Source organism: Rhincodon typus, chromosome 17, assembly GCF_021869965.1.
Source record: "Rhincodon typus isolate 14 chromosome 17, sRhiTyp1.1, whole genome shotgun sequence".
Lineage (NCBI taxonomy): Eukaryota > Metazoa > Chordata > Chondrichthyes > Orectolobiformes > Rhincodontidae > Rhincodon > Rhincodon typus.
In genome coordinates this window covers 16,408,604-16,421,327 of record NC_063348.1, presented here as the reverse complement: position 1 = coordinate 16,421,327, position 12,724 = coordinate 16,408,604, and the positions used below count along the sequence as shown (strand labels likewise).

General features: G+C 42.7%; 1 protein-coding gene across 1 annotated transcript in view; it reads right to left on the bottom strand.

Annotated features, from left to right (window-relative positions):
- The window catches only part of LOC125485268 (anoctamin-9-like), a 191,555-nt gene that overhangs the window by 45,482 nt on the left and 133,349 nt on the right, over positions 1 to 12,724 (bottom strand). The window contains exons 12-14 of the mRNA XM_048607302.1: positions 11,693 to 11,729; positions 10,689 to 10,800; positions 817 to 874 (exon numbers count right to left, since the gene is read on the bottom strand). Coding sequence (XP_048463259.1) covers positions 817 to 874; positions 10,689 to 10,800; positions 11,693 to 11,729 — 207 coding nt within the window. The remainder of the gene's footprint in view (positions 1 to 816; positions 875 to 10,688; positions 10,801 to 11,692; positions 11,730 to 12,724) is intronic.

The following is a 12,724-nucleotide window of genomic DNA, read 5'->3' as shown; positions in this document are numbered from 1 at the left end:
GCTGAAGTACAATGTTGCTGCTGCTGTTGGCCTACAGTGCCTCATGGATGCCCAGTCTTGATCTGTTCAAAGTCTGTCCCATTTAGCATGATGATAACGCCACACAACACTAAGAAAAGAATCTGGGTTTAAAGCTCGAAAATCCTTTTCATATTCAGAGTATTTTAAATAATTTTTTCTCAGGATGTGAAAAAGAGTTATCTCTGAATTTTGATTTTATAAACAGGCCATTTAGACAATATATAAAAAAGAAACTAGATAAAAGGTGCTCAATATACTAGTGGAAATTATTTTCCCCCTAAGTTCTCTATACAATAAACAATTCATTAACCTGCCTTGATAACTAAATTCACAGTAACATATGGTGTATGCTACTCTATGTATATGTTGTGTACACTGTATGTATATGGTGTTTGGGGAGGCGATGGCCTTGTGGTATTATTGCTGTTAATCCAGAGACCCAGATAACGTTCTGGGGACCAGGGTTTGAATCCCGCTATGGCAGATGGTGGAATTTGAATTCAATAAATATCTGGAATTAAGAATCTAATAATGACCGTGAATCCATTGTCAGTTGTTGAGAAAACCCATCTGGTTCACTAATGTCCTTTCAGGAAGGAAACTGCCATCCTTACCTGGTCTGGCCTACATGTGACTCCAGACCGACAGCAATGTGGTTGACTCTTAACTGCCCTCTCAGGGTAATTAGGGATGGGCAGTAAATCCTGCCTAGCCAGTGACACCCCTCATCCATGAATGAATAAAAAAAATTGTTTCTGGAAAGGGAATGTAAAGAATCAGGAATTGTTTACTTACCTCTTCTAATCGCCATTTGTTAGCTACTCTCATATAATTACCTGGATGTCCATTGATCCTATCAGAGAAATAAATTAATTACTGTATTGCTTAGTGACTAAACAGGATACTAATACTACACATTCACTGCAAGTGAACTACCACTGTACACTCACATGGAATTGTACATTCATATTCATGAAAAAATGTGAAAGGAGACAAAGTCAATGGGCTGAACTTTGCTTTTTTTTTGGCTCAGTGTGAGTTGCATTGAGTTTTTGGAAGGGATTCTTGCCAAAAGGGCCGGTCAGATTTTCCATCATATCTTCCCAAATGCACCTTGTTATCTCCCTAGCCCACCCATGGCATCCTCATGTCCAATTCTATCCCTATCTTATCATGTACAACCTGATACTCACTAACATCCCTCCAAATGACTGTTTATGGCCAGACAATCTTTAAAAGTTCACTGCCTAAGCAGTGTCTGTGCAGAGCTATCTGGTTCCTGACAATTGCCCTGGACATTGCACACAGAGAAAATGGGTGCTGCTTTTTTGTGGACAGGGATGCGGAAGTGGATGTAGTGGTCAAATGCAATATGTCCTCTTCCTCCTGATGGCGTCTATGGCACCAGACCTTGCTTGGTTTGAGTTTGCCACCTGGGTCAGTGCTGTCTCAGGTGTCTGGAGAATGACTGGCAGTGTAGGAAGAATGAGAATTACCTTCTCCACTCCAACCATCTTTTCTCTGAAAGGTCATACTGACCATGTCCAAGCCCCTTGAGGGAGCCATGGGAGGCTGCCCTTGACTTATTGTACCAGGAACTTCTGAGCGCATGCTACCTCCCTTGACGTGACTGATGATTTTTGAAAACCATAACAAGCTTCCTTGCTCTGTGTTGAATAACTGACAAGTCAAGACAATGCAAGGTAGGGATGCTGTGAGCATTCAGCTAAGTCCAGAGTAAGTGAATGTGAGATAACAAGCAAAAAGCCCAGAAATGCAGAATGATTCAGTCCATGAACTGGATATCTGTCCCTGAGTGCACAGTGTCCTTGCAGCAGTCATTACAATGATAGTTGCTAGTGCAGCCTCAGGTTCAGAATTGAAGTGCAGAGCTGTCAAAAAGTGGACTGGAGATATGCCATGAGGGTTGTTAAAGGCTGGAACATGTTGGATGCCAATATGTAGTATGTATTGCTAGTGCCCATGAAAGGTACCCTGGTGATGTTGGCATCCAGTGTCCATTATGGAGACTTCACAGCCAATGATGACCTCAGGTCTCCATGAAGCTGCTCTGTGTTGAGAATTCTTGATGTCTAGCTTGTTTGGCAAGATGGCAAGATAGATATTAGAGAGGCAAGTTGTGGTGTTAATAAGGCATTTACTAAGTTATAGTCTCCTTTAATTGGCAACTCACTATTGCCTAGTGAGAAACATGCCAATCTGCTTGGCAGAAGCATAAAATATGTAGTGAGATGCTCCCATCATCAATATAAGTCTTGCCAGACTTCTCATGTGATTCTGCCACAAATCTCACTGTAGTGATCATAATAAGGCCAGCCAGGTGGACCTCACAGAATATGAGTTCCCTGATTGGACCAGCCCCAATCAGGTAGTTCTGGCTGATAGATATATGCAGGAGTTTCAGTGATTCTGTTCACTCTGACAGCTGGATCTGAGGAAGCCAGACCAGTGTCACGTACTATGCACAAGTAAATGAAGGATGACTTTGTGATGGATACTGGCCTCTGTAGCCTTATTTCAGTGGTGACGAGAGAAAAAATATGCTCCTGAAGAAATTCACTCACAACAGTTGTCTTTGAGTTGGGGTATGCATTTCTAGCATCATGCTGTTATTTGGGAAGCTTGACTCATTCAATCCTGCCATTGAAGACTGGGCCCACTATGTGAAAAGAATGTGTTATTTTTTCTGGGTAAATGGCATTGGGGCAGATAAAAAAGCAATTAGTAATTCTGCTGACTACCTGTGGACTTGCAGCTTTTTCAGTTATAAGAAGCCTAACATTTCCTAAGGTACCAAATATGAAAAACCTTTCAAGAATTGATGGATTTAGTTGAGGAATATTATGACCCAAGTCTCCTCTAATTCTGAGATGCTGTGGTTTTACTCGGCAGCTTCAGAGCCAGGAGAATCTGTGTCAGGATTTTTGACGAGGTTAAGATGACTGACAGAGTCATGTGGCCTTGGTTTAACCCTTAATGAGATGCTGAGAGACTGTTTGGTATTTGGGATTAATGATGTCACCATGCAAAAGCACCTACTAGCTGAAGCCCAACTGGACTGAGAAATTGCCACAAGTGAAACTTATGAGTTACAGGGTATGCCGATGGGAGTGGACACCCTTGCCAGGCTGACTGACCTTGGGGAACACTACTTGAGTGAAGACAATTGAATAGTCTCACTCAGGACATATCCTGATCAGAAGAACTCTAGGTCAGCCCACAACGAAACCCCAAAACAAAGCCAAGCCTTGATCAACATTTAGTCAAGATTTGGCCCAGTAAGCCATTGTAGTTGCTGCCAGAATGCAGACTCAGGACAGCCAAAGAATCCCTCTAGGTCTGAATTGAATAAGAGGACTCACAGGCCTATATTCAGGAGAGTGCACACACTGGAAAGCACACCTACATCTGGCTTGGAATAGTTAAATTGCTCAGCAACATTCAAATCAGAACCAATCAAAATAAACATCTGGTTAAATGATCACCTGGCTCTAATGGAGGTTGATACCAGTGCGGCTATGTCAGAGATTGCAAACTAGTCTTCAACAAAGTTTGATCTGGACTCCAACTCTTAAGTTTATGTAAAACTTCAACTAGACTGAAAACCTATACCATGAAACCGTTACAGATTAAGGGTACAACTTCAGTTCTGGTCTCATTTGAGAAGCAGCTGGTTCCCACTGATTGTAGTTAAAGGCCCGGGCCTAAGCTTGATGGGGTGAAATTGTTTGCCCAATTGAAGTCCTAATTAAATGCCTAGATGTTTTTGGGAAAGTCTAGGGACTGTCAAAGGAGCCAAGGACACCTTGCATGTTGATCAGGAAGCAATTTCATGATTCTGCAAGGCCTGGACAGTGCCATTTGCCTTACATGCAAAAGTAGAGCCAAAAATCAGAGGGCCAGAAAGCGAAGGAATCATCAAACCAATACAGTTTGCAGAATGGGCAGCAGTGGTTGTACCGATTGTGAAGCCCGACAGGTTGGTTCACCTTTGTGGGTATTTTAAACAAATAGTAAACTGCTTTTTGCAGACAGATGAAAAATCCCTTGCATAGAAGGCCTATATGCAAAGATGGCTGGGTCGGGGGGAATGCTTCCTTCACGGAGTTGGACAAGAGCGATGCGTACCTGCAATTGCAGTTAGATGTGGATTCCCAGAAGTATGCTACAATTAATGCTCATAAGGGTTAGTACAAATGTACAAGACTGCCATTTGGGGTATCATCAGCATGTGTCATTCTTCAGCGGACGATGGAGAACATTTTACAAGGCCGACCCAAAGTTGCCATTTTTCTGGATCATGTGCTAATAATGAGGAAGACCAATAAACAGCATCTAAAGAACTTGGACACAGTCCATAAACTTTTCACCAAAGCAGACACATACCTTAGATAGGAAAAATGTTTCTTCCAGGCATCCCAAGTGACCCAGGTGGGTTACAGAGTTGACAAAGCACATTGGAAGGTGGATAAAATGAGGGCGATCAACGGTGACCCAGCTCCTAAGTGTGTACCGGAATTTCAGTCTTTCCTTGGATTGGTGAATTGTTATGGAAAATTCATGTGTAACCTGGCCTCCATCCTAGCACCCTTACATCTGCTATTGAAAAAGGGTCGGCCTTAGAAATGTTCTTGTAGCAAAAACGTAGCTTTTAGGAAAGTAAAAAAAGCAGCTATCGTCATTGAAGGTGTTGGCGCACTGAGATCCCAAGCAAGAGCTGGTGCTGATATACAATGCCTTCCTGTATGGTACTGGAACAGGGTTGACTCACAGATGGCCCAATGGAGAGGAATGCCCGATAGCTCATGCTTCGTGGACTTTGGCTGACACAGAGCGTAAATATGCCCAGATGGAGAAGCTCTGGGGCACAGTGGGAAAGGGTAAAGATAACCAGGACCTTAGTGATAGGAGACTCGATAGTTAGGGGGACAGACAGGAGATTCTGTGGGTGCAAATGGAAATCCAGGACAGTGTATTGCTTCCTGGGTGCCAGGGTCCAGGATGTCTTGGAGTGGCTGCAGAATGTTCCCAAGGGGGAGGGTGAGCAGCCAGAGTGATTGTGCATGTTGGCACAAATGACATAGGAAAAAATAGGGATTAGGTCCTGCAGAGTGATTATAGAGAGCTAGGAGAAAAGTTTAAAACCAGGACCTCTACGGTGGTAATCTCTGAGTTACTTCCAATGCCATGTGCTAGTGAGGTTAAGAACAGGAGGATATGGCAGATGAGTGTGTGGCTAAAGAGTTGGTGCAGGAGACAGGGATTCAGATTACTGGATCATTGGGATCTTTGCTGGGGCAGAGGTGACCTGCTCAAGAGGGAAGGGTTGCACCAGAACTGGAGGAGGACCAATATCCTGGTGGGTAGATTTGCTAGTGCTGCAAGGGAGGGTTTAAACTAGATTGGCAGGGGTTGGGATCCTCAATAGCAGGGAGACAAGTGCAACGCTGGAACGAGATACAGTAATCAGAAATAGCAAGTTGAAGAGACGGGTCAGGCTGGAACATGATAGGAAGCGAGGGATGCCTGTTGGATTAACTTGCATCTATTTCAATGCATGAGAGCTGACAGGTAAAGCAGATGAGCTCAGGGTGTGAAGAGGTACGTTGGATTGGGATATTATAGCCATTACAGAAACATGGCTAAGGGAAGGACAGGACTGGCAGCTTAATGTGCCAGGGAACAGCTGCTTAAGGTGGGAGAGAGGTAGAGGAAAGAAGGGAGGGGGAGTTGCATTTTTGATTAAGGGGAGTATTCCAGCAGTAAGTCAGACATGAAATCACTTAACGATCATCCAGTGCAGCTTTGTGGGTGGAGATAAGAAATGAGTCGGGTGGTGATGTTATTGGGGTTGTACTACAGGCCCCCAAATAGTCAACAGGAATTAGAGGACAAATATGCAGGGAGACTGGGGAGACTTGCAGGAGCAATAGGCTTGTCATAGTGAGGGATTTTGATTTTCCTAATATAGACTGGGACTGTCATAGTGTTAAGGGCTTAGATGGGATGGAATTTGTTAAATGTGTTCAGGAAAGTTTCCTCAAGCAGTACATAGATGGTCCTACTCAGGAGGAGGCAAAACTCGATCTACTCTTGGGAAATAGGGCAGGACAGGTGACTGAGGTGACAGTGGGGGAGCACTTCGAGACCAGTGACCATAGTTCTATTAATTTTAAAATAGTTATGGAGAAGGACAAAACTGGTCCACAAGTTTAAGTTCTAAACTGAGGCAAGGCGAATTTTGACGGAATTAGACAGGATCTTGCAGAGGTTGATTGGAGTAGTTTGCTTGCAGGCAAAGGGACAACTGGCAAGTGGGAGGCCTTTAAAAGTGTGATAGCTAGATTTCAAGGTTTATATCTTCCGGTGAGGGTGAAGGCTGCAAAGTTGGCAGGAGTAGGGAACCCTTGATAACAAGAGATATTGAGGCTTTGACCAGAAAAAAGGAGGCATGTCTCAGGTACAGGCAGCTGGGATCAAGGGAATTCCTGGAGGTATGAAGGGGATACAGGAGTTTACTGAAGAAGGAAGTCAGGATGGTGAAAAGGGGGCACGATATATCTTTGGTTGAGAAGCTTAGGGTGAATCCAAAGAGATTCTTTCAGCATATTACAAGAAAATGAATAACTAGAGAGAGAATAGGACCCCTCGAGGACAGAAGTGGACATGTATGTCTGGAACCCCAGGAAATGGGCAAGGTCCTCAATGAATATTTCTCCTCTGTGTTTATAGTGGAGCAAGACATGAAAACTTGGGAACTTGGGGAAGTTAGTGGTGATATCTTGGGGACAGTCCATATCACTGTAGAGGAATTGTTGGAAGTATTAGAATGCATGAAGGTGGATAAATCTCCTGGTCCTGACCAGATATATCCAAGAACCCTGCATGAGACTAGAGAAGAAATTGCGGGTGCCCTCGCTGATATATTTGCACCATCATTAGCGACGGGATAGGTCCCAGAAGACTGGAGGGTAGCAAATGTTGTGCCCTTATTCAGGAAGGGCTGCAAAGAAAAACCACATTTCTGCAAGGAGAGATTTAGTACAGCCAGTCCACCTAGCCTACACATCTTTGGACTGTGGGAGGAAACCGGAGCACCCGGAGGAAACCCACGCAGACACGGGGAGAATGTGCAAACACCACGCAGACAGTCACCCGAGGGTGGAATTGAACCCGGGTCCCTGGTGCTGTGAGGCAGCAGTGCTAACCACTGTGCCACCTTATTTGGCTAGACGATGTAGTCCTGATCAAGCAGGTGGACCACATGAAAGCTGCAAACTTGTAAACAGGCCAGGAGCAAAACATACGCAGCCCTTCAGAACAGCCAGAAAGGCTTTTGAAATCCATGGGTTCTCCCCCTCCGTCTAATGTTGAAGAAACCCTGGAGTCTGAGATGGACACAGTGGATGTCACAGTTTTGACACCTCTCTCGCCTGAAGAAGAAGATGAATTTCTTCGAAGAAGCTCCAGGTGCAGAAGGCGGGCTATGGTCCAGTAAATGCCGCCCGCATCCAAGGCTGAGTCTGAGGAACCGGACCCGGTGCGAAAACACCCCAGGAGAGGCAACAAGAGAAAGAACAGGCTTATGTCCCCAGGCTTGGAGGGGGAGGGTGTGGTGATTGTAATGAGGTCAGCCAGGTGGACCTCATAGAATACGAGATCCCTGATTAGGGTTGTTAACCTGGTTCAATCAGGGAGCCCAGGCTGACAGATATAAACAGGAGTGTCAGAGGTTCTGTTCACTTATGAGGAGACCGGACTAGTGTCTCGTGCTATACACTTGTAAATAAAGGGTATTTGGGTGATGGGATACTGGCCTCTGTGGAGTTATTTCAGCCACTTGTTCAGACCCCTATAATCCATCTGATGATAAAATACAAGCCTAATGCCAAGAGCTACAGCACAAAAGCAAATCATTGCAGATGCACCAATTGAACTAAGAACTGAAAAGGTTAGAAACATTCAACATGTCTGACATTTGCTATGGAGAGAAAAACGGAATTTGTGTTCAACAACAAAAAAAAAATTGCTGGCAAAACTCAACAAGTGTGGTTGTTTGTGTGGGGAGAAAACAGATTTAACGTTTCAAGTCTGGTGACTTTATCAGAACATAGAGTTTCACCAGCAATTTCTACTTTTGGTTCAGATCTTCAGCATCTGCAGTTCCTTGTTTTATTGTAAAATTAACATTCTGCTGCGGGATCTGAATGACTGAAGTGAACCTCAATAGGGTTCAAAGACTCCAGAAGGGCAGAAAAGGTCGGTCTTCAAATATTTTTGGACATTAAGCCCAAACTCTGACTTTTCTCAGCATTCTCCTTAACAACACTCCTTAGACCAACATATCATACTGCTCCACTTCCATTATTCCATCCTCATATCCCCAACTCACTAGCCAACATTGACACTCACTCGCGTCTTTGTACTATCTTATATAGTGCCTCACAGTGAACCTCCATTTTTTTAGTGTTATTCTTTGATAGGATGTGAGTACCACTGGCAAGGCCAGTATTTCTTGCCCATCATTAATTTATCCATGAGTGATTTGCCACACCATTTCAAAGACCAGTTAAGAGTCAACCAAATTGCTGTGGGCTTGAAATCACAAAAAGGCCAGACCAGGTATGGATAGTAGATTTCATTCCCTAAGAGACATCTGTCCTCTCCACATAATTCACTTCTCACACTCATAACTCTCTGCTTTCTCTCCTTGCTGAGGAAAATGCAAGAATGGATGATTGTTAAATTTGCTGATGCAACAAGGATAGATAGGAGAGTGGATTGTGAGGGGGACATAAGGAGTCTGCAAATGAGTTTAACAGTGTTAATTAATGAGTTAAAATGTGGGATCTAATATGGGATGATGTGAACTGAAGGATGGAAAAGCAGTACATAACTTAAATGGCGAAAATTTACATAACTCTGCAGTAGAGAGGGATCTGATGCCCTGGTATATTAATCACAAAACATTGGTATGTAGGTACTGCGACTGATTAGGAAGGTAGTTGAAATATCGGCATATATTGCAAGGGTTAAAGAGTATGAAAATAGAGAAGTTTTGTCATAGTTGTATAGGGCAATGGTGAGACAGTATCTGGAAATTTACTACATATTGTTTTGTTCTCCTTACTTAAGAAAAGATAAAATTGCGCTAAAAATAGTTTGAAGAAGGTTCATTGACTGTTTCTTGAAATGAGGTGGCTATCCTAAAGGAAAGGTTGGAGAGTTTTAACCCAGATCCACTGGAGTTTATAAGAATGAGGAGTGACCTTATTAGAACATATAACATTATAAGAAGACTTGACAGGGTGGATATTAAGAGGTAGTTTCTGCTTGTGAAAGATGCTCAACTAGGAGCACCATTTAAAATAAAGGAACACCCATTAAAATGAAGATGAGGAGAAATGATTTTATCTCAGTGGGTCATTAGATTATGGAATTATCTTCCAAAGAGAATAGTTAAGAGAGGTTCATTGAATAAATTTAAGGTTGAATTAGATATATTCTTGATTAAAAACAGATTCGTGGGTTATTATGGCACAGTCAGATCAGGCATGGTCTCTTCAAAAGGTGAAGCAGGTTCAAGTGGCTATATGATCCACTCTTGCTCCTAATTCATATGATTGTCAATATGAACGTACCAAGAAGATAGAGAGAACAGGAAGTGATGGAGTATGTCCTTTATAATAGCCACTTGATGGCCACTAAAAATGCATGCCTGTCTGGTCTACTGGAAGGACATCTTGTTCTATGATGCTGAGTATATCAGCAATTACTAGCTATGAAGGCCTCAGCCTCCTGTGACAATGGTGCACACGTTGAGACAGTTGATCCTCTGTTCTGTAGATCCTGTGTTGGGAGTCTACCTCCTTCAAGCTGGATCTCATTTCTGTGGTATATGGCTGAGGAGAAGGTAGCTGATACTGGTGCTGATGTTGCTCCTATTGCCATTGGTATTGCTGGTATTACTAACCTTGTTCATCATCAAGTCAGAGCTGCATAAGCTGTTCCTATGCTGTAGTGAAAGACTTGATAATAAGGCAGTATAGATCAGGGTGAGTGAAGTACAATACATGTGATATAACTTCAAAGCAGTTGCAGATGACCAAACAAGCGGTAAAGAAGTGCTATCTATACCAGTCTCTCACCCAGGCAGGGCAACAGTTCGTCAGTTTCAATCTTTGATGAATCCCAAGCATCCTCCCATCCCCTACTTTTACCTGATTGGTCCAAGTTCAACACATTTCAGGAAACACAAGCACTAGCTGTTACAAGTTAGAATTCTGGGTTAAATCTAAGGTAGTTGGGGACTGAAATATTTTAATGACAGGTAATAGCTGACAGGTTCTGGGCTTTTCCTGTTTATCTGCAAACTCATCTGGATTAAATCCAGATATGAGCAGGAACAGATTGAATTCCTGATCCAACACCACTTTCTGGGGCTTTACACCGCCATCCATCTCATCAAACCACCTGTAACCAACCCCCTTCTGCTGCCAGTTTGCACCCAAACTCACACCTTTTGCTCGTGAGTTAAAATTCTGCATAAGTTCTTTTACCACACTTCCAAATGTACCATGCTATTACTCACAATGAATCATAGGATTCGCTGATTTATACAAATTGGAGTGTTTAATGTTACCCACCTTCCCAGAAAAAAAGCGATGTAAACAATAGAAGTAAACATTGTGAAGAACTGGAATGTGAACATTTTTACAGTGAAGCTGTTTTCTCGGGCTAACACAGTACGTGTCCTTTCTGAAAAATATCAATACACTGTGGTAAGTGACATTTTTTTCCCTGTATAATTAGAACAGTTCTATTTTATCACAATGTGACTCAAATCCCAACTTCCCCAACTATATTAGTACTTCTCTCATCTGCCAGTAGCTTTATTGGGATTTGCTTCTTGATATTAGATGTTGTACTTTGGTTTCTGACCATTTAAAAATTGAAGTAAGACTGCTCCCATTGACCACATCGCAGCCAGTAGACAAAGGGATCATCTACTTGACCTATCAGGGCAGCGCTTAAATTCAGGTATAAAGGTTGGAACAGCAGCATTTCACCTCTCGAACATCTCAGTCACACTGACATCCTTGACTTAACTAAACTGTTCTGCTTTTGATACATTCTTGTCATTATTCTGACTTGCCATAGCCTCTAAAATACTTTACTTCCAGTTGACTATCTTGTCATATTCAGTTGCATTCCAGTGCAACCTGCTGAAAAACAGCAAGGACTTGAATGTGCAGGATCACTATCATTTTTGGCTTTGCAAGTGGTGAAATCTGTGTTTTTCCATTATGAATCAAATTATGCAAACAGAAATGCCTGAATGTACAATTATGGGTTTGGATTTTCCATACTTGGAGCTAAGGACCCTTGATTTCTAAATGGGCCTGGGTGGGCCTCATTGGCAAGTTCAGGTTAAAATATATTTTCAATTGGCATACCACACAGTTGAAAGGGGATATGCTGAGGTTTTGGTGGCAGCCTGGACACTTTCCTAAATCAAAAGCAGAAACTGGACTGTCCTGTTAGATGGGGAAGATTTTTGCTGATAATCTGTCCACGCTGATGTGTGGATATTGGGAACCATTGATTGAATGAGAATTACATTATATTGCAGAATTATAAAATTACATACCTAGCGCACACAGCTTCCTTGCAACTACATAATTGACCTGGAATATAAAATGTTGACAATTATTTTTTTATTTCCTTATTTTAGGATAAAATACTTCTAGACTCTTAAGCCTAAAATTAATGTGCTCTGTTTTTTAGGTATAGGTGTTGCATTTAACGACCTACAGCCAGAAAATTTCAGATGGGACACAAGTAAAATTGATGTAACCACCTCATTTTGATTGCACCAGAGACCCTAGTGAATCCATATCACACATCTCCGTATAGCACGCAGATTTCCATGCACCTCAGGTAGGCAATTACTGTTGTGTGCAAACCTCATTCTCCAAGGAGTGTTCAACTTTTAAAAGCATTCCATGGAAGAACAGATGAAAGCACACGGTTCCTGTAAAATTAATGTGCTGAAGGCTCCTGGACAATCCCTTTGGAAGAGTCAGGGTATGTGTGATGTTACAGAATGTCAAAGAAAGGCACTTTATTTCAGTGACACCAACCCAAAAGTACTGGTGAGAGAAGTGGAGGCCAAGAGAAAGAGAATTCTCCTTGGTGCCTAAAGAATTTAGAAGGGCAGGTGAGGGAACTCAATTGGGTGGGAGACAAAAGATCTGTTTCCTGATGATGGATTAAAATGCTGCTGTTAGTTCTGAGTACTTTCCAGTTGGTTCAGGTTTCTTGGTTGTGAACCTGTTTTTCATTTATTAGCATATTACGAATACTCATTAATACTGAAGCCCATTGGAGTTTATTAACGCTAGTCAAAAATGGGTAACACGTTTGTTCATAAACCTGACGAAAAAATTGAGGCATAAACAGGGGCAAGGACAGAAATCATGGGCACCGGCACTGCTCGTGGTCCAGGTCCCATCCCTGGCCTCACCCTGACTGAAGCCCACTCAAAGACCTAGATCCTGGTTATTACGCTGATAGACACCCCCATCTTTGTCCATGAGCATGAACTTGGCAGGTAGACTTCTTCCTCCAAGATCTGTTCAGTACAAACATCGTCTACTACTTGGTTCCTTCGAAACCAAGC